Raw genomic sequence first — 26,621 nt, forward strand, 5'->3', positions numbered from 1 at the left:
AATGTTCCGTTTGTCTTAAAAGAGTTGATAAGTTCCATTTCGATGTGTCGATTATCAGCCTCACTGAGACTCTTTGGACAGTCTGTCGTCGCAATACAGAGGCCCTTATTATGCCGTGCGCAATCGCGGGGTGGAGATTCTGATAGCAGCAGACTGGTCGTGTGTGACTTGCTTTAATACTCAGTCGTGCACTGTTACATTTGCTAAAACTAAACATTTTTGCTATTTATGTCCCACTGCTTGTGAGACATGTCAGAAGAAGTTTTGATGCACATGATTTGCTTCAGTATTAATCTGCGCATTGTTGCCTTTTGCATCTGTAAGACTAAATCATTTTCGGTATTTATGTGCCATTTCGTGTGAGGCGCGTTAGAATAAGATTTTGGTATATACGACTGCTTTATCAGGTCATGTAAGTTTATTCTGTTTTTCTCTGTTACAGAAATTCAATGGTACAGTATATTGCGTATTGAAAGGCGTCCCGGCGTAAGTTGAGGCTCACGGGTGCAGGCTATTAAAGTTGACTACGACCTCATAAGCCTTCTTCACGAGATACAGCAACCGCTACGTTTTCCTTAAAGATTGTTACAGTAACGTTGTGGTTATAAGTTTTGCATCTCGATCCGGCCAGATAACTGAAGTTGTACATAGACATTTTGGTGAGTGCCGTAGTTAAGTTGTCAGTTGTGCTTTAACGATTTCAGACAATTTACTTGCCTTTTGAATTTTAATATATTTTATTGGAATTATCTGTTGCGTTAAAGATTTTAATTAGTCAACGATGGTTGGGATGGGTTGTTTGGGGAAGGAAACCAGACTGCGAGGTCATCGATCTCATCGGATTAGGGAAGGAAGTCGGCCGTGCCCTTCCAAAGGAACCATCCCGGCATTTGCCTGAAGCGATTTAGCGAAATCACAGAAAACTTAAATGAGGATGGCCGGACGCGGGATTGAACCGTCGTCCTCCCGAATGCGAGTCCCGTGTGCTAGCCACTTACCTTGAATTTAAAAGCTATTGTAGTACTGTCAATTATCAGAATGAAATTTTCACTTTGCAGCGGAGTGTACGCTGATATGAAACTTACAGACAGATTAAAACTGTGTGCCGGACCGAGACTCGAACTTGGGACCTTTGCCTTTCGCTGTCAAGTGTTCTACCACTTGCCTGCGAAATGCAAAGGTCCCGAGTTCGAGTCTCGGTCCGACACACAGTTTTAATCTGCCAGGAAATTTCATTGCGAATTGTGTTTCAAGATGTTAGTCTCTTTCCGTCCCACTAAATTTAAAATAATTTCATTTGCAATTGCCTTAAAAATCTCTGATTGAATTAAGTATCTCATTACTACAATTATCAATTCTGTCATAAAGATTTCTGGCTAATTAACTTGTATTCATGTGAAGTTATGTTATACAAGTACCAATGTACTCAAGTTCAAAAATGGTTCAAGTGGCTCTAAGCACTATGGGACTTAACATCTGAGGTCATCAGTCCCCTAGAACTACTTAAACCTAACTAACCTAAGGACATCACGCGGATGCATGCCCGAGGCAGGATTCGAACCTGCGACCGTAGTAGCAGCGCGGTTCCGGACTGAAGCGCCTAGAACCGCTCGGCCACAACGGCTGGCCTGTACTCAAGTATTTGACATTTAATAAATGGTGTAAGTGAAAACTGTAAGCAAAGACGTTCCTCGGCAGGCCTTGAAGACCCAAGAGATGTCTACCTGCCGCAGTGTCATCGTCTGCGTAACAGGCGTCATGTGGATGCGGTACGCAGGGGCATGTGGTCAGCACGCCGCTCTCCCGGCCGTTTTGTAAACTTTCCAGACCGTGGAACCACTACTACTCGGTCAAGTAGCTCCTCAGTTGACATTACAAGGCCTGAGTGCACTCCGTACCAATACTCCCAGCAAGGAAAATTCCTTGGCAGTAGCTTGAACTGAGCCCGGGTCCTTCGCATGGCAGCCGTCTACGCTGACCACTCAGCTACGAAAGCTGACGTCTTAGTGTAACAGTAACTACAAAGGATTAAACGAATCTGAGACATTTTTATTGATGTAGTGGGCGTATTATTAAGTTATTATCTCAACTGGAATTCAACAGCCATGTTTTAAACGAAGAATTTTGTGAAAACTAATTACTGTAACAGAGTAAATTCCCATTCCTGAAGTTGGCACGGCCGGCCGGAGTGGCCGTGCGGTTCTAGGTGCTACAGTCTGGAACCGCGTGACCGCTACGGTCGCAGGTTCGAATCCTGCCTCGGGCATGGATGTGTGTGTTGTCCTTAGGTTAGTTAGGTTTAAGTAGTTCTAAGTTCTAGGAGACTTATGACCTCAGCAGTTGAGTCCCATAGTGCTCAGAGCCATTTGAACTTTTTTTTTTTTTTTTGAAGCTGGCATATCGATTCCTTTTATTTACTATAAAACAGCAATGCCGCACTCATCTACATCTTCATCTGTACTCCGCAAGCCACCTTAACTGTGTATGGTGGAGGGTACTATGTCTACAAGTCACTTCCGTCTTTCCTGTTCCAATCGCGAAAATTCTGCGGGAAGGACGATTGCTGATAAGCCTCCGAGTGAGCTCGAATCTCTCTAATTTTACCTTCATGGTCTTTTCATGGCGTATGCGTAGGAGCAAGCAGGATTTTGGTTGACCCGTTTGGGGTTAGGTTTAAGTAGTTCTAGGGGACTGATGACCTCAGATGTTAAGTCCCATAGTGCTTAGAGCCACTTGAACCATTTTTGAACGTGAGTACATTTTAACAATAAATCGCATCGTGATCCAGAACGCATCTCTCGTAACGTCTGCCTCGAGAATTGACTGGCCGGCCGCTGTGGCCGATCGGTTCTAGGCGCTTCAGTCTGTAACCGCGTGACCGCTACGGTCGCAGATTCGAATCCTGCCTCGGGCATGGATGTGTATCATGTCCTTAGGTTAGTTAGGTTTAAGTAGTTCTAGTGGACTGATGACCACAGATGTTAAGTCCCATAGTGCTCAGAGTCATTTGAACAACTTTTTTTTTTTTTTTTTTGAATTGCCTGAACATCTGCGTCAGACTTTCGCGCTTGCTAACTGAACCTGCAACGAAGCACGCTACTCTTCTTTGAATCTTCTCTATTTCTTCTATCAGTTTTATCTGGTACGGATACCAGGCTGACGAGCAGTATTCCAGTATGTGTCAAAGAGGGGTTTGTAAGCTTCATCCTTTGTAGATGACCTACGCTTCCTAGGGATCTTCCAATGTATCTCAGCCTAGTATCTGTCTTACATGTGATAAGTTTGATGTTGTCGTTCCACTTTAAATTGCCCCTAGATATTTGATGGATGTAATTCCTTCCAACAATTTTTCTGCAATATTGTAACCATACAGTGCTCCCGCTCGGTTAGCCGATCTGTCTAACGCGCAGCTTTCCGTAGTGGGACGGAGCGCCTGGTCCCCGGCACGAATCTGCCCGGCGGACTTGTGTCGAGGTCCGGTGAGCCGGCCAGTCTGTGGATGGTTTTGAGGCGGTTTTCCATCTGCCTCGGCGAATGCGGACTGATTCCCCTTATTCCGCCTCAGCTACACTATGTCGGCGATTGCTGAGTAAACAAGTTCTCTAGGGGCACCGTGGGAGGCCGAACCACACACAATAACTCTGGGTTCTGTGTGGGGCGGCGAGGGGTACAGTGTAATGCGGTAGTCGTCGTGGGGTTGTTTCTAGGTCCCCGGTTAACATACGATACAATACAGTACAGTCATACAATAATGGGTCTTTCCGTCTAGATATGCACAATATAATAGATTTTTTCGTGTTACGATGCGTAAATCCTCTGAGGCTCTTCCTGCATTTCGCTACAGTTTTCTAGCTCTCCGACTTCTCTTCTTTATCCAACATCAACCACGAAAAGGCTCATATAACTTACAAATTCATCTGCTAGGTCATTTATACATATTGTGAAAGGGTGGGTTCTTAACACTCCCTTGGGGTGCGCCCGAACATACTTTTACGTCGGGAGATGTCTCTCCATTAAGAGTGACACGCTGTGTTCAGTCCAATCCCACAGCTAGTCTGATATTCCGTAGACTCGTATTTTTTTCCTTAGGCAAAAGTCAGGAACTGCATTAAGCGCGTTGTGGAAGTCTCGGAACACAGCATCAGCCTCAGCGCCGGTGTCTACTGCTTTCTGCGTCTCGTGTACGAGCAAAGTGAGTTGGGTTTCACACGACGGTGTTTTCGGAATCTCCAAGGGGCGTTCGATAAGTGATTGAACATATTTTTTTCTCAGCCAATTGTTGTGCGACATTGTGGACTATTCCCACTTCAGCCCCCGTGGCGGCGCTATACGTAGCCTGCAAAATGACGTCTCTAACGGAGGTACGTTCCGAGAAGAGAGTCTCTTTTGGCCGAAAGCCAGAGTATCACAGATAGTCATAGGCGCTTGCAGAATGTTTAGGAGATCTGACAGTGAACAAAAACACGGCGAGTCGTTGAGCGAGGCGTCTATCATCATCGCAACAAGGTGGCGCAAACCTGTCCGAGCTCCCGCATGTAGGCCGGCCGCACACAACTATGGCTCCTGCAATGTTAGATCGTGCTGACACTCTTATTCGTGGTGATCGACGGATCACAAACACCTCGCTTCGCAACTGGACGTCTTTTTGGGTAGTGCTGACAGAGTCGTCCACCAGTTGGGGTACACAAAGGCGTGTGCCCGCTGGGTTCTTCTCCTCCTAACAGAAGACCTTAAAAAGTAAAGAAGGACCATCTGTGCGAAACTTCTTGCGCTTTACAATGCTGATGGTGAGAATGTTTTGTCGAACATCGGCGCAGGCGATGAAACATAGGTTAATCACTTCGAACCGGAAACACACTGGCAATCCACGCAATGACACCACACCGCCTCTCCTCCCAAGAAAATGTTTGAAGTCGCGCCCGCAGCCGGTAAAGACTAGGCGACGTTCCTGTGGAACTCTAAGGTGTTATTCTGTTTGACGTCCTGCCTCATGGTGCAACCATCAACTCTGAAGCGCATTATGCTATCCCACGCACTTAAACCGCGTGAGTCTGAGGCAAAGCGCGTGAGTCTGAGGCCGACACCTACATGCACATGCGGGGAAGAAGGTTCCCCAGAACACAGTATTTTTCTGCGGGCAATACGCGAACAATAGACATACACTACACTTAGGCTACACAGATACTGACATACATATATACACAGCAATAAGAGATGAAGAACAATGGGCACAATTAAACGCACTGACAAAAAGTATTTCAAAAACAACACATGAAGAGTACATGCGGACACGACATTACAGACATTGCCTATGTGCGGCGTAACAGCAATCTCCAGAGGGTGGACAGCGATAACGACAGTGTTAGCGAAAATAGTGACAATGAGGAGGAACAGGAGGAGGAGGAGGCTGAGATGTGACAGTAAATAAGCAAAAGGTGCTGGCGATCTAGCCAAGAAATCACCAAATGCTGTACATGGATGGGCACCTAAAGTAGTTAATACTTAGGATTAGTAATAAATAGGATAAGCAACATTATTTCACTACTAATAACCATTTGTGTGTGTGTGTGTGTGTGTGTGTGTGTGAGAGAGAGAGAGAGAGAGAGAGAGAGAGAGAGAGAGAGACTGGCGGTCAACGGCTCGAAGAAACCATTCCGAGGTACTCACCGTCAGTCACATTCGGTGATGCTACTAACAAATCTCTCCTCTATCCTATCTTCTTTTATATTCTTCTTAAAAAACAACAAAATGTTATTTATATTTCAACCTTAAATTATTGTTATTTTGAAAAGTATCATTCTTTGTAAATGTTGTAGATAAAACAAAAGAAAAGAAAACTGTAAAAAGATGAAAAACGAAAATTGTAAGATGTACGACTTGTTTTAAACATTAGGTAACAGGTATATAATTTGACAATAAATAATTAAAAAATAAGAATACCCCCGAATACTGAAGAAACGACTTCAGCGTGGTCGTCGCCACAAACGAGTTTCTCCTTCTCCATGACAACGTAAGGCCACGCACAAGTCTGCACACCCGAGATAATCTCGCAAAACTTCATTGGACAGTTCTTCCTCACCCACCCTACAGCCCGGATGTCGCACCTTCCGACTTCCATCTGCCTGGCTCAATGAAGGATGCAATTCGCAGGAAGCGGTACGTGAATGGTGGCGAGGTTATTGACGCTCCAAGACGTCGGCTCCGACGTCGAGCAGTACATGCGGCTATACTGGCCCTTCCAGTAAGGTGGCGTGAGGCCGTAGCATTGAACAGACATTATGTTGAAAAATAGGGCTTTGTAGCCAAAAGAGTGAGGAAAATATGGTGTACTGGAATCCTGAATCTGTACTGAACAAAGGAAGTAGGTTAAAGTACGCTTGTTCGCCCGCTGCTTGAATACTGCTCAGCAGTGTGGGATCCGTACCAGATAGGGTTGATAGAAGAGATAGAGAAGATCCAACGGAGAGCAGCGCTCTTCGTTACAGGATCATTTAGTAATTGTGAAAGCGTTACGGAGATGATATATAAACTCCAGTGGAAGACTCTGCAGGAGAGACGCTCAGTAGCTCGGTACGGGCTTTTGTTGAAGTTTCGAGAACGTACATTTACCGAAGATTCAAGCAGTATATTGCTCCCTCCTACTTATATCTCGCGAAGAGACCATGAGGATAAAATCAGAGAGATTAGAGCCCACACAGAGGCATACCGACAATCCTTCTTTCCACGGACAATACGAGACTGGAATAGAAGGGAGAACCGATAGAGGTACTCAAGGTACCCTCCGCCACACACCGTCAGGTGGCTTGCGGAGTATGGATCTAGATGTAGATGTAGATGAATAAAACCAGCCTGCTTTCAGAAAAAAGTGTTGCATTACTTACTGAACACCCGTCTTATGGTGACTTCTGTACAGGAGATTTTCGGTCTCAAGAAATTCATAATACGCAAGCATAAAACATGTTCCAAAATCCTACAACAAATTGACGTTAGCGATATAGTGTTATAGCTTTGTGCGACTGTTCGACGACCCTTTTTGAAAATGGAGAAGATTTGCGCTTTCGCCGATCACTAATAATGCTCTGTTCCCCTTCTCTAGTGCAGTTATCTTATTATTAATGGATATAATCATCTTTAATTAACGTCAAAGTGGTGCCTAAAACATTAGACACTACCTAATTGGCACTCAACGTGGAGCTTAAAAATTACGTCATTACAACATAAACGACTTATCCAATAAGACTAGGAGCACTATCAGTTTTTTCGCTAATAATGTATTTATCTCTTAGGAACGTGTCGTAAGGAAATGCAGACAAATTTAGAACCAAGTACCACTTGTTGTGATGAATGGTGTCTCTCGTTAAACGCAAATAAAATCAAGCAGTTCCCACAACAAAGAAAATAAACCCAATACTACCCGATTACAAGATTAGTTATGAAGAATGTTCTCTTTCACACACACACACACACACACACACACACACACACACACACACGACTACGGAGAAGAAAAAGGAACATACTTACACATGTTGGCAACGCTTACAACGTACACATAAAACAAATTAATAAACATAACTACTTTGCTGAGTGCTACACGCGGAAGTACAGTGCTATTTATCTCGCGAAGTTTTAAGAAAGTACTCAGATCTGGATGTATTCGTCATGAGGGATTGTACGCGATTGTTACTAATACAAAACTGTCCAAATTCAGTCTACAGATCGCTTTTCTCTGTTTCCACATACCGGTTTCGTTCGAGCTGTCCATTTTTAGCTCTATTAAAAAAAAAATTAAAATTACAATTGGTTCAAATTACAAGAAGTTTCAAACTTGTGTTAAGAGACGGCCGCTGTGACAGAGAGGTTCTAGGCGCTTCAGTCCGGAACCGCGCTGCTGCTACGGTCGCAGGTTCGAATCCTGCCTCGGGTGTGGATGTGTGTGTTTTCCTTAGGTTAGTTAGGTTTAAGTAATTCTAAGTCTAGGGGACTGATGACCTCAGATGTTGAGTCCCATAGTACTTAGAGCCATTTTTTGTTAAGAAAGTTTTAAAATCTTCAAGAAATTAGTTAGAATACAACAGTTGAGCAAGTATTATTTTTTACAGTGACAGAGTAACGTGTGGAATTTGGGAAAGAAAGTTCACTGTCATAACTGGCCTGCTGCAGGTTCAGAAAATTCTTTAAGAAACCTGACTGGTGCAACACATACAGCACTGAAAAGCGGCCTTTATCTGTAGAGAGTGAACTAACGTAATCCAAAAAATTATCTTAAGTATAGCATTAGAGACACTGATGTGGAATTTAATAGTATTAAAATATTTTAAAAGAACATTATAAAACACCTAAAAAAATTTTCTAAATTTTTTACAAGGGTCCTAACTGAAGCAAAATTTGCAACACTCAAAAGTGCCTTCCATCGCCTGACAGAAATATGAAACATTTTCCTAAATGTGACAAATGAAACACAGATGAGGAGATTATTATTAAAAAGTTTTATAAAACCTTAAAAAGTCCACAAACTCTGCTCCTCTTGCCATCTGGCAATCTTAGAGCCAGTAGCGTTCGAAAGAGCCCTCTATAGCCAGAAATAATTCATATATAAAAATGTTCCTAAGCTTAACATAAATGAGGCGTTTAGTATCATCACTAAACTAGTTACATTAGAACATTCCAAAAAAAAATATCTCCTCTTCCTTCTATTCGGCGATCGTAGAGGAGTTTCTACTGTGGCAGGCCGAACGCCCCACGCCACGATGAAGTTTCCCCGGCCGTGTCCAGTTCGCCGCTGCCAGTGTGCAGAGGGCCGCCGCAGCTGCAAATTAAGGCTACAACATGTATTCAAAAATTTCGTAATAGCTGCTATGCATGAAGTCACTTTGCTCATTAAGTAGTTTCTTTCGGCCTTTCAGTTGGTGGGCGTAAATTTCCAGTTCCTCCAGCACATTCGTATAAAATCTTTTCGTAGATCTAGCCGCATTTCCATTTGTTCACTTATTGTGCTAACCTTATGCTAAACGATAGCAAGCGTAAAGTTTGCACAATAAGTGAAAAACTGGAAGTGCTACATACAGCTCCGAAAAGTTTTTATATGAATGAGCAGTAGCAACTGGAAATTTGGGCCCAAGTGAAAGGCCCAGAGAAAGTACTTAATGAACAAAGTGACTTCATGCATAGTAGCTGTTACGAAATTATTAAACACATGCTATAGCCTTACTTTGGGATAGTGTAGGTCTCTGTACCAAACATTTAAAGTTCTTTTAAAATATTTTAATGCTATTACATTCCACATCAGTTTTCTATTCTGTACTTAGGAGCATTTTCTATCAATTATATCAGCTCACGCTCTACAAATAGAGAGTGCTTTTCAGCGTTGTATGTGTTACACCAATGAGGTTTCTTAAAACATTTTTCTAGGGTCGCAGCAGGCTGGTGTATGGATAGTTTTGACAGTGTACTTCCAGTTCCACATTCGACAGATTTCTCTGTAACTGTAAAAAATGGTATGTTGCTCAACTGTTGTATTGTGACGAATTTCTTACAGATTGTGAAGCTTCCTAAATATAAATCTTAAATAATTTGTAATTTGAACCAACTGTAACTTAAATTTTTTTCTGTAAAAGATACGAAGACGGGCAGTTGGCGCGAAACCGGTCTTGTGGAAATAATGAAAAACGATCTGAAGACCGTATTTAGACAGTTTTCTTTAAAGTAAGTTGAAGTGGGAAACACCAATACTGGATAAGAGAACGTGTGTTAAAAAAAAGGCGAAATTTGCCAAAATTAAACGTGCACCCAATTTTCTTTCGATCTTAACCTCCGCTAACAACGAAAGAAAGAGCAGTGGTTTTTCAGTATACGCAACTAAAGGCAAGAAGATGAGTAAAATGTACGCCACTTTTATAAGGGAAATAATACTTCTAATCTATAAATACCAAAATCTGTAGACATTTAATATTAATGTTTTCAGAATGACTACAGAAGACGCTTTATAAATAAAAGCGAAAAGTACCCGTTGAAAAATACGCTTTAATAACTTTCAGTAAGATTAAGACGGAAAAAACAATAATAATTTATTAGTGGTGAACGATGGAGCACATGATTTCCTAAATGTTTAGGGGTAGTGTTAAAGAAGCTAAATGAAGTGAGATGAACACAAAAAATCTGGAGGACAGATGTCTGACGTCGGCGCTCTTCATATCCAGAAAAATTTATCGTATGGCCCTTGGCTACAAAATTTCTGAAGATGGCTGCATCTAGCGAAGCACGCTGTAGAGGGAAGTTGTATGCTACTTGCGTCTACTTCACAATTTTATTTACTAGCTACTGTTATGTAGGACAGTAAATTAGATTTTTCTAATACATTTTCTTTATTTATTCCATTATTATATTTAAAAGCAGACGGAGGTTACTGCCCAGGTAATCCTTGCCCGTCTGTATCTACAAGAATGCAAATCAATGTTGGTGGTGGTTTAAACCATATATCAAACAGCACATTATGACGGCATTTCTTAGGTTACATAAAGGAAACGTTCCAATATACGGCAGTGTCCAAACCAATTAAAAGATGCAAACGTGGATTATGGAGTGAGATTACAAATAAAATCAAGAATTTTGAAAGGATGAATGAAAAAAAAACACAGTTAAATACTGTAAAGAAGTCGTTGAACGGTGTGGAACCTGAAGACAGAAGTTTAGTGAATTAGAAACTCTTGTATATCAACAATTTAAAAAAAAATGGCTCTGGGCACTATGCGACTTAACTTCTGAGGGCATAAGTCGCCTAGAACTTAAAACTACTTAAACCTAACTAACCTAAAGAGATCACACACATCCATGCCCGAGGCAGGATTCGAACCTGCGACCGCAGCGGTCGCTCGGCTCCAGACTGTAGCACCTAGAACCGTACGGCCGAACAATTTATTCAAGTCAGAAATGAGTTAAGTGCAGCGCATGATACAGATTTACAAATTCTGGAATTTTATTATGCTACACTAACAGCTCTGCACGTAAAGGCTTCATCTGATTGGCTATTCGTTTTAAAGAGGGAATACAAAATTACGAGCAGAAAGATTACCAAAAATGTAAGTAAAAACTTTGTCAATAAACTGGAAGAACTTGTAGACTGTCCGAAGGTGTTTGTTACAGCAACTAATGTCATATGCCAACAATATGAAGAAGCATATGTCATCAACACAGAGTAATCCTGTTTTAACTACAAAATGAACTCGACCCACAAGTTATCGTTAGGTGGAGAAGATGACACTAAATGTAATGTAGACCATCTGTATGCCACTTCCCACAGTTAAACCACAAAATATGTTCTTAACGAAGCAGGATTTCTTTTACCTACATTTCTCTTATGTTTGCAGGAAGAAAATGGTGTATTCGGACCGCAAGTTCAGCAACAGTGCCGGCTGCTGTGGCCGAGCTGTTCTAGGCGCTTCAGTCTGGAACTGCGCTACCGCTACGCTCGTAGGTTCGAATCCTGCCTCAGGCATGGATGTGTGTGATGTCCTTAGGTTAGTTAGGTTTAAGTAGTTCTAGGGGACAGATGACCTCAGATGTTAAGTCCCATAGTGCTCAGAGCCATCTGAACCATTTTTTTTTCAGGAACAGGTGAATAGGGTACTTGCGCAAACACCCAATGTCATTGTGAATTGTAGTGCGTCAGGCAAAATGAAGAAAAGACTAGTGAAAGATTTTAATGTACGTGTAATTGCTCCCTACGCGAACAAAGATTTTGCTGTGCTCCTGGTCAGTAGAACAGGACAGAAGGATGAGGCGCTGTGCAATTTTGCTGGGGGAGTAGACGTTACGCTATGACACAGATATAAAGTTGCAAACGGATAACAGACACGTCAATGACCGGACGGACTCTTCATAATTTGTGAATAAAAATGAGGGGGACACGACGTAGATTTGTATATAGATCTCCCGATTCGTAGTCGAACACCATGAGCACATGACCGTGACACCGTGCCTCTGCGAAGTCAAGGTTGCATGTCGTTAGCTTAGACCGTTCACTGTTTCTATTTTGTTTTTTGTTGCACAGTTCAGTGCAGCTTCTTCCTGTTTTCATGCTTGATTTATGTTTAGGTTACGACGGGCTGTCCACTGGGCCACATTACCACTAAAGCGATGAGGAGTTTTCCTTGTCAGTCCAAGTTCGAATTTCTCGACCTCCGTTATCGTGTGGAAAAATGTAGAGTTGCTGATAAGAGGTCAGCAGTGCTCTAACGTGGTAACGGCTATTAGGGTGGCGGTCGTGCGTGTTGAGTGATCATGGTTCTTTTTAGGTTACTGGACCTCCACCCCTCGCCGTCCCTTGGGATCAGAGATGAATTAAAACTAAACTCCGCGCGATAAGGCCCTGAAGGCTCAACGGTACCGACCGGCCGCCGCCTCATGAATTGCCAGCCGAAACAGAACATACATCAGCCCTTCTCAAAGAATACTCGATTTCGCACATCGGGAAAGAAAGTTACTATGACGTCACTAAACTGCAGGAACATCCTTGGTAAAGTCTCATAATTAGTACTGCTTCCTAAAGGTAATAATACCTAGATAGTATTAGGTACAGTAAAGTGGTCTCGTGACATTATTTTGAATGTCCTCTCCGAAAACTGCTTCGATCGGATAGAAAATCAATTCGTGAATTGTTAACGTAGAGAAAGTTATCAGTGGCCACAAGGCACTTCAAAAATGGCTCCAAGCACAATGAGACTTAACATCTGAGGTCATCAGTCCCCTAGACTTAGAACTACTTAAACCTAACTAACCTATGGACAAAACACACATACATGCCCGAGGCAGGATTCGAACCTGCGACCGTAGGAGCAGCGCGGTTCCGGACTGAAGCGCCTAGAACCGCTCGGCCCCTAAGGCAGTGATAGCATCTATGATGACGTGTAATTTTTGCTTATCAAGAGTGATAGGGCAAACACTGTTGAGTATCTGCGCAGTCAACATTAAATATTCAGTGCTGAGGACGAAGATGTTGACTGTAAGCGGAAAAAAATTCAGAAGCATCCTTCAAAGTTAGTGAACTGTTTATAGATGTTGACTCTGAATTTATTGGTATGTCGGAGCACCACTTAAATAATTTGACAATTCAGAGGCGTTCTTTACCAGAATACGGATTAGCTGGCTGTTTTTCAAGGAGTTCCTTGAGGGGTGGAGGAATGGCCATGTATGTAAAAAACAGTGTTCCATCTGAGTCCATAGATGTATCACGGCACTGCACTGAACAGGTATTTGAATGTTGTGCAGGGGCAGTTGAATTTAGTGAAACTAAACTTCGAATTATTGTCGCTTATTGGTCATCTAACTCTGACTTCAGAGCATTTCTGCTGAAGCTAGAGAGTGTTCTTGATTCACTTCATAGGAAGTACCAGAAATTAGTTATATGTGGTGACTTCGATATCAATTTTGTATATGATGGTGCGAGAAATATAATGCTTTCCTTAACACATTTCTCATGCTCTTATAGAGTTGCTTTCCATTAGAAAATTCTACATGGGCTACTACTAGTTATAGGCAACCCAGGTGCCTGATTAATGGAATAAGGCTATCATGTAGAACAAAGCGGGAATTATATCAAAATGTTAGAAGTAGTCACAACAGGCTACAGTAGCCCATTACAAACAGTATAGTAAGGTGCTTAAAAATGTTACTAGGAAGGTAAAGAGTATGTGGTTTGCAAATAGAAAAGCTAATTCAAAGGATAAAATTAAAACCATATGATCAGTTGTGAAGGAAATGTCTGGTCGGCAGCACAAGGTCGACGATATAAAGTCAGTTCGTAGTAAAAATATTTCTGTTACTGGTCAATCAGATATATGCACAGTATTTAACAATCATTTTCTGAGCATTGCTGGTGAATTTGCCAAGAAAGTTAAATGTTAGGAAAACCAGATGCCAAACTTATATTGATAGGGAGAAACTTAAGAAAATGTAACGAAAGAAGTGGTTTACAAAACACCCGTCCGACCGATTCTTGAGTATTGCTTATCACTCTGGGACCCTTACACGTAGAACTAGTAGAGGACTGAGAGGAGATCCAACGAAGAGAGGCGCGTTTCGTAGCATGATCGTTTGGTCAGCTCGAGTGCATTACAGAGTATCGCTCTGCTCAGGTGTCATTTGCAACTGAACAGGTTGGGTCGGGGGGTGGGGGGGGGGGGGGCAGGTCTCAATGGTTCTAGAAGTAGGGGAAAGTCGGGAAAGAGTACGCACTTAGAATTTAACCGCTCATACCCAGTAGATGAGAAGATTAAAACGAACTTTTCGTATATGAAATTATTGTTATTTGGGAACAACACATATCAGTGACAGCTGCCTAACCTTTTACATAAACTTTAAATATCAACATATGTAAGATGCTTTTCGTACGTACTGCTAGCCGCATCGTCTGGTAAGAGTAGAAGACACTTAGTCAAAGCGTATGCACTAACATATATCACAAGAAAATTCACCTTGTCTTTCATAATAGGTGAATTCTTCATGCTACCTTAGGGAGTCATTATCACACTTCATCCAGTCTTCCACAATAGTGTCCCTGTAGATTTCACCACACTCTGCGTAATTCAAAACATCAGATCCCACCTTGGATTTGGACCAGGTTGTTCCTGAAGATAAACTCCAGATTAGCCCTAGAGATTCTGCGTTGTTGGTACTGTTGTTTTGTCTCTTCTTGGTTTTGTCAGATTTAGCTTGTTCATCTCAGAATGCATTTTTCTCGGATTTTTTTTGACACTTTCTTCTTTGTTGTTGATCGATTATATTTTGGCAGTGGGTAAATACTGGATAGGCCTACGCCTTTTCGTATATCAGCCCTCTGAACTTCATTTGAGTTACGTTCTTGGTTTTTCCTTAGTGACTGCACAGTAAATCATCTGTCACTGAGGAGCAGAAGTTGTTCGTGGGCTCCTTTGCTTTCTTGAGTTGTTAGAAATTCGAATCTCTCAGTGATTTCTGATAGAGCAAAGTCTTCTGCTGTGGAGGCATCCGGATTGAACGGGAATACCCAGGATTTCTCAGCTGTTTGGATTGCGGCTGCTTTAGATGATGATGATATTTGATTTGTGCGGCGCTCAACTGGGCGGTCATCAGCGCCCGTACAAAGTCCCAAGTTTTACATAGTCCAATTTTTTCACGCAATCCAATCTAGTCACTGTCACGAATGATGATGATGATGACGACGAAATGATGACAACACAAACACCCAGTCCACAGGCAGAGAAAATCCGCAAACCCAGCAGGGAATCGATCCCGGGACCCCGTGATCCAGAGGCAGCAACGCTAGCCACTAGGCCACAAGCTGTGGACAGGCTGCTCTAGAAAATGCAGCTCGAAACAACGCACTCACACCTGTCTGCCTAATGGTTCTTCTCGTATTAGTAACTGCTAGAAACGAAGAGGGAGGGGTGTTAAGAATACGCGCCTAGTATTTCCCGCTATCACAACGTACTCTTAACCAATGCGTCACGGAGTTGGAAAAAATATCACAAATGGCAGTCTCTGCTTGTTTCCGCTGTCAGTCGTGCCGTGGGTTGTTCTTCACAGAACGGTGATTCTTTTGGCATCAATTTTATTTTCTAGTGCATACCTCGAGAGTGTTTACTGCTCACGATATACGACATAACGATTACATAATTTGAAACAAAAACTTATATTTACCTGCTACAACCACTAAACCTGACGAAGCTCTTCAAGATTACATGTGATGGCGTCAATATCCACTGAAGAGTCAAAGAAACTGTTACACCTGCCAGATATCCATATAGGGCCCCCGCGAGTACGCAGAAGTGCCGCAACACGACGTAGCATGGACTCGACTAATATCTGAAGTAGTGCTGAAAGCAACTGATACGATGAATCCTGTAGGACTCTCCATAAATCCGTAAGAGTACGATGGGGTGGAGATCCCTTCTGAACAGCGCGTTGCTAGGCATTCGAGATATGCTTATTAATGTTCATGTCTGGGGAATATGGTGGCCAGCGGAAGTGTTTAAACTCAGAAGATTGATCCTGGAGCCACTCTGTAGCAATTCTGGACGCGTGGGTGGCGCATTGTCCTGCCGGAATTGTCCAAGTCCGTCGGAATGCACAATGGACATGAATGGGTGCAGGTGATCAGACAGGATGCTTACGTACGTGTTTCCTGTCAGAGTCGTATCTAGACGTATCAAGGGTCCCATATCATTCCAACTACACGCTATTACAGAACATCCACCAGCTGACATGCAGGGTCCCTGGATTCATGAGGTTGTCTCCGTACCCGTACACGTACACGTCCATCGGCTCGATACGATTTGAAACGAAACTCATCCAACCAGGCAACGTACACTCCTGGAAATTGAAATAAGAACACCGTGAATTCATTGTCCCAGGAAGGGGAAACTTTATTGACACATTCCTGGGGTCAGATACATCACATGATCACACTGACAGAACCACAGGCACATAGACACAGGCAACAGAGCATGCACAATGTCGGCACTAGTACAGTGTATATCCACCTTTCGCAGCAATGCAGTGCAGGCTGCTATTCTCCCATGGAGACGATCGTAGATATGCTGGATGTAGTCCTGTGGAACGGCTTGCAATACCATTTCCACCTGGCGCCTCAGTTGGGCCAGCGTTCGTGCTGGACGTGCAGACCGCGTGAGACGACGCTTCATCCAGTCGCAAACATGCTCAATGGGGGACAGATCCGGAGATCTTGCTGGCCAGGGTAGTTGACTTACACCTTCTAGAGCACGTTGGGTGGCACGGGATACATGCGGACGTGCATTGCCCTGTTGGAACAGCAAGTTCCCTTGCCGGTCTAGGAATGGTAGAACGATGGCTTCGATGACGGTTTGGATGTACCGTGCACTATTCAGTGTCCCCTCGACGATCACCAGAGGTGTACGGCCAGTGTAGGAGATCGCTCCCCACACCATGATGCCGGGTGTTGGCCCTGTGTGCCTCGGTCGTATGCAGTCCTGATTGTGGCGCTCACCTGCACGGCGCCAAACACGCATACGACCATCATTGGCACCAAGGTAGAAGCGACTCTCATCGCTGAAGACGACACGTCTCCATTCATCCCTCCATTCACGCCTGTCGCGACACCACTGGAGGCGGGCTGCACGATGTTGGGGCGTGAGCGGAAGACGGCCTAACGGTGTGCGGGACCGTAGCCCAGCTTCATGGAGACGGTTGCGAATGGTCCTCGCCGATACCCCAGGAGCAACAGTGTCCCTAATTTGCTGGGAAGTGGCGGTGCGGTCCCCTACGGCACTGCGTAGGATCCTACGGTCTTGGCGTGCATCCGTTTGTCGCTGCGGTCCGGTCCCAGGTCGACGGGCACGTGCACCTTCCGCCGACTACTGGCGACAACATCGATGTACTGTGGAGACCTCACGCCCCACGTGTTGAGCAATTCGGCGGTACGTCCACCCGGCCTCCCGCAAGCCCACTATACGCCCTCGCTCAAAGTCCGTCAACTGCACATACGGTTCACGTCCACGCTGTCGCGGCATGCTACCAGTGTTAAAGACTACGATGGAGCTCCGTATGCCACGGCAAACTGGCTGACACTGACGGCGGCGGTGTACAAATGCTGCGCAGCTAGCGCCATTCGACGGCCAACACCGCGGTTCCTGGTGTGTCCGCTGTGCCGTGCGTGTGATCATTGCTTGTACAGCCCTCTCACAGTGTCCGGAGCAAGTATGGTGGGTCTGACACACCGGTGTCAATGTGCTCTTTTTTCCATTTCCAGGAGTGTATTTCCAGTCATCAACAGTCCACTGTCGGTGTTGACGGACCAGGCGAGGCGTAAGGCTTTGTGTCGTGCAGTCATCAAGGGTACACCAGTGGGCCTTCGGCCCCGAAAGCCCATATCGATGATTTTTCGTTGAATGGTTCGCACGCTGACACTTGTTGATGGCTCAGCTTTGAAATCTGCAGCATTTTGCGGAAGGGTTTCACTTCTGTCACGTTGAACGGTTCTCATCAGTCATCGCTGGTCCTGTTCTTGCATGATCGTTTTCCGGCCACAGCGATGTCGGGGATTTCATGTTTTACCGGATTCCTGATATTCACGGTACACTCGTGAAATGGTCATACGGGAAAATCCCCTCGTCCTAGCTGTCTCGGAGATGCTGAGTCCAATTGCTCACGCGCTTACTACAACGCCTCGTTCAAACTCACTCAGATCTTGCTAACCTGCCATTGTAGCAGCAGTAACCGATCTAACAACTGCGCCAGACACTTTTGTCTTATATAGGTGTTGCCGACCGGAGCGCCGTATTCTGCCTGTTCGCATATGTCTGTATTTGAATACGCGTACACCATCATTGCCATTCAAACATTTGGGATTACACTCGTCCGGTATGAGATTTTCCCGGTGAGGGGGCATGGGGTTTCACTGCTGTCCGATCCGCACAATAACCATGGGTTCGGTGTGGGACGGCGATGGGTTGGGTGCACTGCTATGGTCTGTTGTGGGGTTGTGAACCACTGAGGGCTACAGCAGGACGCATCCTCTCCGTCGTTTATGGTCCCCAGTTTAATACACAATAACACACACACAATACATGTAGACGTAACTAATAGTAATATTAATTTAGGTACTCACCATTCATGTAATACATGTTCCCATGGTCCACGTAGCCGTTCGTGTACACGTATTGCTCTTCAGGAACATTCACCAAACCGCACCGCTCATTTGGAATTACTTCTTCGCCAATCTGCGCTGCAAGAACGAAAAACCGCCGTTAGCAGAACACAGAGATTCCTATAGCATTAAATACCATTCTATGATTTAAGATTATGTAGAATAACCTTTAGGTTTCTATGTCCCCATCGAGCGATGGTTTTGTACGTAAGTATACAAAAATACTAAACAAGGAAGAAATACAGCGTTACACATCCTTAAAAAGAACTTTCCAGCTAGATATATTTTACAGAGAAGGGAAGTTTTACTACAAGCTTGTCGTGGTAGATCGTGAAGACAGAACTAAGGCCAACACCAGTTTAAAAAGAAATAGTCAATTTACAAGACAAAGCAAAATAAAACAACTTAAACTTCTTTGAACCAAAAAAATCGTAAGTTTAAGTGGACGTAGCTTTCAGTTCGCTTATTTCCCTATTTTCTTTTCTTTCTTTTAAACGTTTACTGATGTACTCGTGACCGTGCTTATTTACTGCCTCGGTCCAGGTGGCAGCACCTGCTACAAAGGGAGAAGACTAACTTCAGAAAAGAAAATATCTCCTCGCCTCAGCGACGAGGTATTATTCAAGGCATCAGCAGCTGCAGAAGTTAGTTGTTTTATTTACTAATAAATGCAAGTCCGCCAACAGTAAAGAACTGTGCAGATTAATATGGTGAATCATTCGCTATTTGAGAAGCTGCAGCCCTCATACATGACACTATCAGGACGGATAAAATGCTTCATCGCTGCGTAACAAATGCTACTTCTTAATTTAATTGTGTTGCCTTCTGTGATACACTTATCTTCTACTAAGTTCTGGTTGCAGTTTTCATACATTAGTCAGCTGTTCTGTGATACTGCTTGCGACCAAAACTAACTGCACAGCTAGGAGGTAAATCATTTTATTGTATCACATTTCACTGTGCAACGGCCTTGCCGTGAGATCACCGAAGTCAAGCGCTGTCGGACGTGGTCGGCACTTGGATGGGCGACCATCCAGGCCGCCATGCGCTGTTGCCATTTTTCGGGGTGCACTCAGCCTCGTGATGCCAATTGAGGAGCTACGCGACCGTATAGTAGCGGCTTCGGTCAAGAAAACCGTCATAACGGACTTCAATGCGAGATGCCTTTAATAGGTTCCACATCGAAACATTGTCTCGAAATTTGGTAGAAAATCCGAAGAAATTCTGGTCGTATGTAAAGTACACGAGCGGCCATACGCAGTCAATACCTTCGCTGCGCAATGCCGATGGTACTGTTACCGACGACTGTGCCGCTAAAGCGGAGTTACGGAACGCAGTTTTCCGAAATTCCTTCACCAGGGAAGACGAATGGAATATTCCAGAATTTGAAACACGAACAGCTGCTAGCATGAGTTTCTTAGAAGTAGATACCTTGGGGGTTGCGAAGCAACTCAGATTGCTTGATACGGACAAGTCTTCAGGTCCAGATTGTATACCAATTAGGTTCCTTTCAGATTACGCTAATACAATAGCTCCGTATTTAGCAATCATATACAACCGCTCGCTCACCGATAGATCTGTACCTGCAGATTGGAAAATTGCGCAGGTCGCACCAGTGTTTAAAAAGTGTAGTAGGAGTAATCCATCGAACTACAGACCTATATCATTGACGTCGGTTTGCAGTAGGGTTTTGGAGCATATACTGTATTCAAACATTATGAATCGCCTCGAAGGGAACGATCTATTGATGCGTAGCCAGCATGGTTTCACAAAACATCGTTCTTGTGCAACGCAGCTAGCTCTTTATTCGCACGAAGTAATGGCCGCTATCGACACGGGATCTCAGGTTGATTCCGTATTTCTAGATTTCCGGAAAGCTTTTGACACCATTCCTCACAAGCGACTTCTAATCAAGCTGCGGGCCTATGTGGTATCGTCTCAATTGTGCGACTGGATTGGTGATTTCCTGTCAGGAAGGTCGCAGTTCGTAGTAATAGACGGCAAATCATCGAGTAAAACTGGAGTGATATCAGGTGTTCCCCAGGGAAGCGTCCTGGGACCTCTGCTGTTCCTGATCTATATAAATAACCTGAGTGACAATCTGAGCAGTTCTCTTACGTTGTTCGCAGATGATGCTGTAATTTACCGTCTAGTAAGGTCATCCGAAGACCAGTAGCAGTTGCAAAGCGATTTAGAAAAGATTGCTGTATGGTGTGGCAGGTGGCAGTTGACGCTAAATAACGAAAAGTGTGAGGTGATCCACATGAGTTCCCAAATAAATCCGTCGGAATTTGATTACTCGATAAATAGTACAATTCTCAAGGCTGTCAATTCAACTAAGTACCTGGGTGTAAAAATTATGAACAACTTCAGTTGGAAATACCACATAGATAATATTGTGGGGAAGGCGAGCCAAAGGTTGCGTTTCATTGGCAGGACACTTAGAAGATTCAACCAGTCCACTAAAGAGACCGCTTACACTACACTCGTTCGTCCTCTGTTAGAATATTGCTGCGCGGTGTGGGATCCTTACCAGGTGGGATTGACGGAGGACATCGGAAGGGTACAAAAACGGCAGCTCGTTTTGTATTATCACGTAGTAGGGGAGAGAGTGTGGCAGATATGATACGCGAGTTGGGATGGAATCATTAAAGCAAAGACGTTTTTCGTCGCAGCGAGGTCTATTTACGAAATTTCAGTCATCAACTTTCTCTTCCGAATGCGAAAATATTTTGTTGAGACCAACCAACATAGGTAGGAATGATCATCAAAATAAAATAAGAGAAATCAGAGCTCGAACAGAAAGGTTTAGATGTTCGTTTTTCCCACGCGCGGTTAGGGAGTGGAATGGTAGGGAGATAGTATGATTGTGGATCGATGAAACCTCTGCCAAGCACTTTAGTGTCAACTGCAGACTAATCATGTAGATGTAGATGTAGATAACGACCGGGAGAGCGGTGTGCTGACCCCACGCCCCCCCTATCCGCATCCTCCACTGAGGATGACACGGCGGTCGGATGGTCCCGGTAGGCCACTCGTGGCCTGAAGACGGAGTGCTACATTTCATTGTGTCATTAGCTCGTAAGAACTCTTGTCCTTTCTGTAAGCACTCGCGACCTCGGGACGTATTATAGAGTGGTTATAATTAAACTTATGCTACTTGGGTCAGTGTAGACGGAAAACTATTTACCTATGTGTACCCAACTTTATACGAATGATGTTCAGAACGTACGCTGCAGGATTTGCTTTGTTAGTAGTGTTAGTGTCATGACTTGCTGTCAGGCGCCGGTACCTGAACAATGACGCAGGAGTGCAACACACACATCAGTGTGCATTACAGCTGCACGCAATCGGCATGGGTCTGGACAAGACGAGCAGGTCCTTATTCGTAAAGTTGTTTTATCAAAACAACAGCAATAGTACTCGCGAGTGTCGACGCATTAAAGGAATACGGAGAGGTCCTCTTTCCGCATCGGGGTTGAAGAGCATGGTTCGAAAACTGGAATTAAGTGTCGATTTGGGAAATTCTCCCGGGAGAGGCGACGGCCAGTTGTGCACAGCGCACAAGCTGTGTTACGACAGTTCTACATTCCATGGTCCACCGCTCAAAAAGTGCTGTTTAATAATTAATGTCGTGTGACTAGGGCCTCCCGTCGGGTAGACCGTTCGCCGGGTGCAAGTCTTTCGATTTTACACCAGTTCGGCGACTGGCGCGACGATGGGGATGAAATGATGATGATTAGGACAACATAACACCCAGTTCATGAGCGGAGAAAATCTCCGACTCAGTCGGGAATCGAACCCGGGCCCTTAGAATTGACATTCTGTCGCGCTGACCACTTTTTTTTTTGTTGGTATTCTATTTGGATACAAAATTAGGCATTTCACAAACATTAAATGAAATGCATCTTCTGCACAAAAAAAGAAAAAGAAATCATTTTAAAACAAATCACAAATTTAAAGGAACAGGGATGTTGTTTTTTTTATTTATTTATTGATTTTCAATAAAGATCACTCTGTTAAAAGAAACATGTAGATCATTTCATCGTATAGTATGTGCATTACATATTGAGTGGTGAGAGAAGCGTGAGGTTCATTATCAGCTGTCAAATATGCACACCGACTGCACCTGGCACATCCCAACTGCGTGGGTGGTCAAGGAAGACTGCCTGAAGAGAGTTGGCAAAGGTTTTCCGATAGTGTGACCATCTATGAACCTCATTGTGGGCTTGCTGCAACAAATACCAAAAGTCAAGTCGCGACTTGGCACCATCCCCATAGAGGTACGCGACTTATCCGTCGTAGCATCCAAACATAAAAATCCTTTGCGCATGGCGGTCTCGTGCGCGGAAGCTCGTCTCTGACATAACTAAGTTCCACGATAAATGTTGATACATGCGCAAAATGTGGCGTAATGTTGCCCACCGCCACCGGAGGTGTGAGAGACGCTGGAACCAGGAGATCCAGTAGGCGGGATGTAAGGGAATCACGTCCGGTACGCCATTGCTTGTACATCGTGGCTAGAAGGAGCGCCGTCGCTCGGCAGTGAACATTCGTAAGTCCGAGTCCCCCCTTGTCCGTAGGGAGTGTGAGCGTTTCGTATCGCACCTTGAGGGGCGATCCAAGCATCACAAAATAGCCTAGTGCTGATTGAAGTCGACGTCCGAGCGTGAGTGGTAGGGGCAGGATCTGCGAAATATGCACCATTCGAGAAACCACATAAGTGTTCAGATACTCGACTCGCTGCAAAGGATGAAGGCGCCGTAGGAGATGTTGTCGGACCATGGTACGTGTTGTCTGTAAAATACGTCGGTAGTTAACTGCCGCAGTATGTTTTACAGTTAGGGTAAAGTCTATGCCGAGATAGTTGGAATCTTTGCACATAAGGAAACGGACTGATTTCTTCCGGCGTAAGGCCCCTTCCAACCGGCATTGCCGCCGATTTGTTCATGTTCACTGCACTACCCGCCATCACTCTGTGGTCCAACAACAGTTCAAGGACCGTCTTCACCTCTTCCTCTGAACAAACGAGCAGCAGGAGGCCGTCCGTATAGGCACGACATTTGAAGGTGTAGCCCCGTAGTTTTATCCCAGAAAGAGAACTGGTTAGCCTCCCAATTAATGGTTCCAACGCTATCGCGAACAGCAGCATCGAATGAGGGCAGCCCTGGCGAATGGATCGTCGAATTTGAATGGGCCCTGCTATACGCCCATTAACCTGTACCAAGGATTGTGCGCCCCCATAAACCTTCTAATCAGACCAGTAAAACGGTCTATAAATCCCATTTGTTCCAGTACAGCGTACAGTTAGTTGTGGCGCACATTATTAAAAGCACTGTCAAAATCAACCGTCACCATCACCGCTTTAAGCCCGCACTCCTCCGCCAGCGCTATCACATCACGGCATTCGCCAGTAGCTGTTTGCACATTCACCGATCCACCCGGTGTCGTCTGTTCTCGAGAGAGAACGCTACGAATTAACATACGACATTGGGACGCTAACAACCGTGCAAAGATCTTATAGTCGGCATTAAGCAGGGTGATGGGGCGATAATGTCTGACCGTAATTCCTGGCTTCGGTTTATGCACTGACACCAGGAGGCCTTCCATAAAAGCCGGTGGAATAAGCGCATCGGAATTTAACATCTCGTTGCACATTTCCGTCCATCGTGGTGCCATTTCGTTACGAAATTCTCGATAAAATTCACCAGGAAGCCCATCAATGCCTGGGGACCGATTCAACGCACCTTGTGCTATCGCATTATGTACTTCCTCAGAGCTAATGGCTTCCAGTAAGGTTTCCGCGGCTTCCACCGTCAGTGTACGGGAGACATGCGTGGCTATACGGTCGAGGTCATCGACAGGGGCTGCGTCTTCCCGATAGATGTGTTGATAATGGTCGACGAATGCAGAGACAATCTCCGCTTGACGCGTCACACTTTGGTCTTCGCGGGTAATTAATGCCCGTACCAAAACGCGTCGTCGGTGCTTTCGTTCATTCACGACGTGGTGCATGGAAGGAATCTCGTGCCTTATCGTATCGTGAAATCTGGCGCGCACCATGGTTCCCTGAAGATCTTTCCGAGTTGAAGTCACTAGTTTAGCTTTTATCCTTTTGCGTTCGATCCAGATGTCCTCTCCCGGCGGACTATCATCCAGGTCGCGCAGTGCTGCAAAATAAAAGTCGGTCGCACGGCGGCGCCATTCTGCCATCTCCCTGCTATGTGCGATGAACGTACGGCGAAGCGCCGGTTTAGCACAAGTCAGCCACCAATCAAGCTTCGTCGCATACCTTCCAACCCTTCGCTTGCACACCGTCCATGTCTCAAGGATCCTTTGACGGCATCAGGATCATGTAGATGTTGAATGTTTAGTTTCCACGGGGCCTTACTGTTCCACACCTCTCTACGGGGACAGATGTAAGCGCTGTGATCGGAAAATGCCAATGGCCAGCGTTCCGCCTCCTGGACATCATTTGCATGAGCCCGTGAGGTATAAATGCGATCTAACCTGCTCACCGAATGACTTGTCACATAGGTGTATCCCGGTGCATCTCCATGTCGTAATTCCCACGTGTCACTAAGTACAAGGTCGTTGACAACGATTCGCAACTCCTGGCTGATGTTTGCTTGCGGCCATTGGTCTTTCTGGCTGGGAACACAGTTGAAATCTTCACCAATTATTACACATTCATAACGTCCATAAAATCACGCCCTTTCCCGCCGCCGATTATTGCCCGACGGTGCATAAAGATTGATGATGCGTGTCCCAAACGTCGTGAAAGCCATTCCCCTGGCCGACGTTTTCCACTGGGAAGCCATCTCGCACGTAAGCTGCCATCCCACTCCCATTGTGATCTCCATGTGACTAATAGGATTGGTAGCCTGCGATGTATGGGAGTGCAGCTATGTGGACTTCCTGCAGCAAAGCAATATCCACTTCAGATGCCCAAATCGTTTCCTTCAGTAGGTGTATTTTGGCCGGTGAACGCACGTCATTTATATTTAACGTCGCAATACGGTTCGCATGGCGTTGAATCCCACTCTGTCGAGGCGCAACAACATCTCCCTGCATCGGCGCTGGGGGCTGAGTTAGAAGACGTTCTCTCGCCCCTCTCCCTTCACCTTCAGCAATTATGAGGCCGTCTTCGTGAGTGCCGGCTGCCTCTGTATGACGTCCGGCGCCTCCTCAATATCGTCATACCACATCTTTTCAGGCTGTGATATATTCGTGTCCATAGCCACAGTATCTGCGTCTGGAGAGCCAACTGGCTGTGATTCCTCTTCAGCATCACCAAGTCCCGGTACCGTCAATGTGACAGACCGCTATGGGTCTGATCGAACAGTTCCCATTGCCTCATCCATTTTCGTAGAGGCTGTTGTGTCGTCTTGGTCCACAGGCAAATCGTCGTCGGGGCAAGGGGAGTCATCCCGAGGAGATGTCGTGCGACGACGCCGTTTCCTCCTTTTCGGGGAACGTTGTTTGCGTGATCTTCCTTCCGTGTCCTCAGATTGTAGGGAATCACGGCTGCCCGACAGAAAAGCATCCGTAGGAACTGGAAGTGTTTCGAGTCCCATCGTTGTACTTGGCGGGAGTTCGGTCGAAACTAATGTTGTCCTCTCAAAGTGCGTTCCAGACGGAACTGCATCCGTAGTGGTTGGAACTGCTTCGTGTACTATCGGTGTGCTTGGTGGGAGTTCGGTCTCATCTGACGTCGCCGTAGATTGTATGCTCGATGGAGCAGCATCCTCTGTCATCCCGACGTCTGCGACAAGGTTTCGGAGAGTGCCATCTTGATCTTCCACCGGGGCTGTGTCCTTTCGGTCATCAGCGGACGCAGTGAGGGCTTTGGCATAGGTGATCGGTAGTACTGTCATCGCCGGCGATGGCTCCCGCACACCAGAAGGCAATTGCGTAATCCGCCGTTGCATACCATTCAACCTGAGGTGTCCCTCCTGGC

The 26,621-nt window shown here is 45.0% G+C and overlaps 1 protein-coding gene across 3 annotated transcripts in view; it reads right to left on the bottom strand.

The window, feature by feature from the left end:
- LOC126299189 (uncharacterized) overlaps positions 1–26,621 on the bottom strand; it is a 508,703-nt gene that overhangs the window by 90,262 nt on the left and 391,820 nt on the right. For all 3 annotated transcript variants that reach the window (XM_049990966.1, XM_049990965.1, XM_049990967.1), the window contains exon 4: positions 18,623–18,739. In XM_049990966.1, the coding sequence (XP_049846923.1) occupies positions 18,623–18,739 (117 nt within the window). The remainder of the gene's footprint in view (positions 1–18,622; positions 18,740–26,621) is intronic.

The sequence above is a fragment of the Schistocerca gregaria genome, chromosome X (assembly GCF_023897955.1).
Source record: "Schistocerca gregaria isolate iqSchGreg1 chromosome X, iqSchGreg1.2, whole genome shotgun sequence".
NCBI classification, from domain to species: domain Eukaryota; kingdom Metazoa; phylum Arthropoda; class Insecta; order Orthoptera; family Acrididae; genus Schistocerca; species Schistocerca gregaria.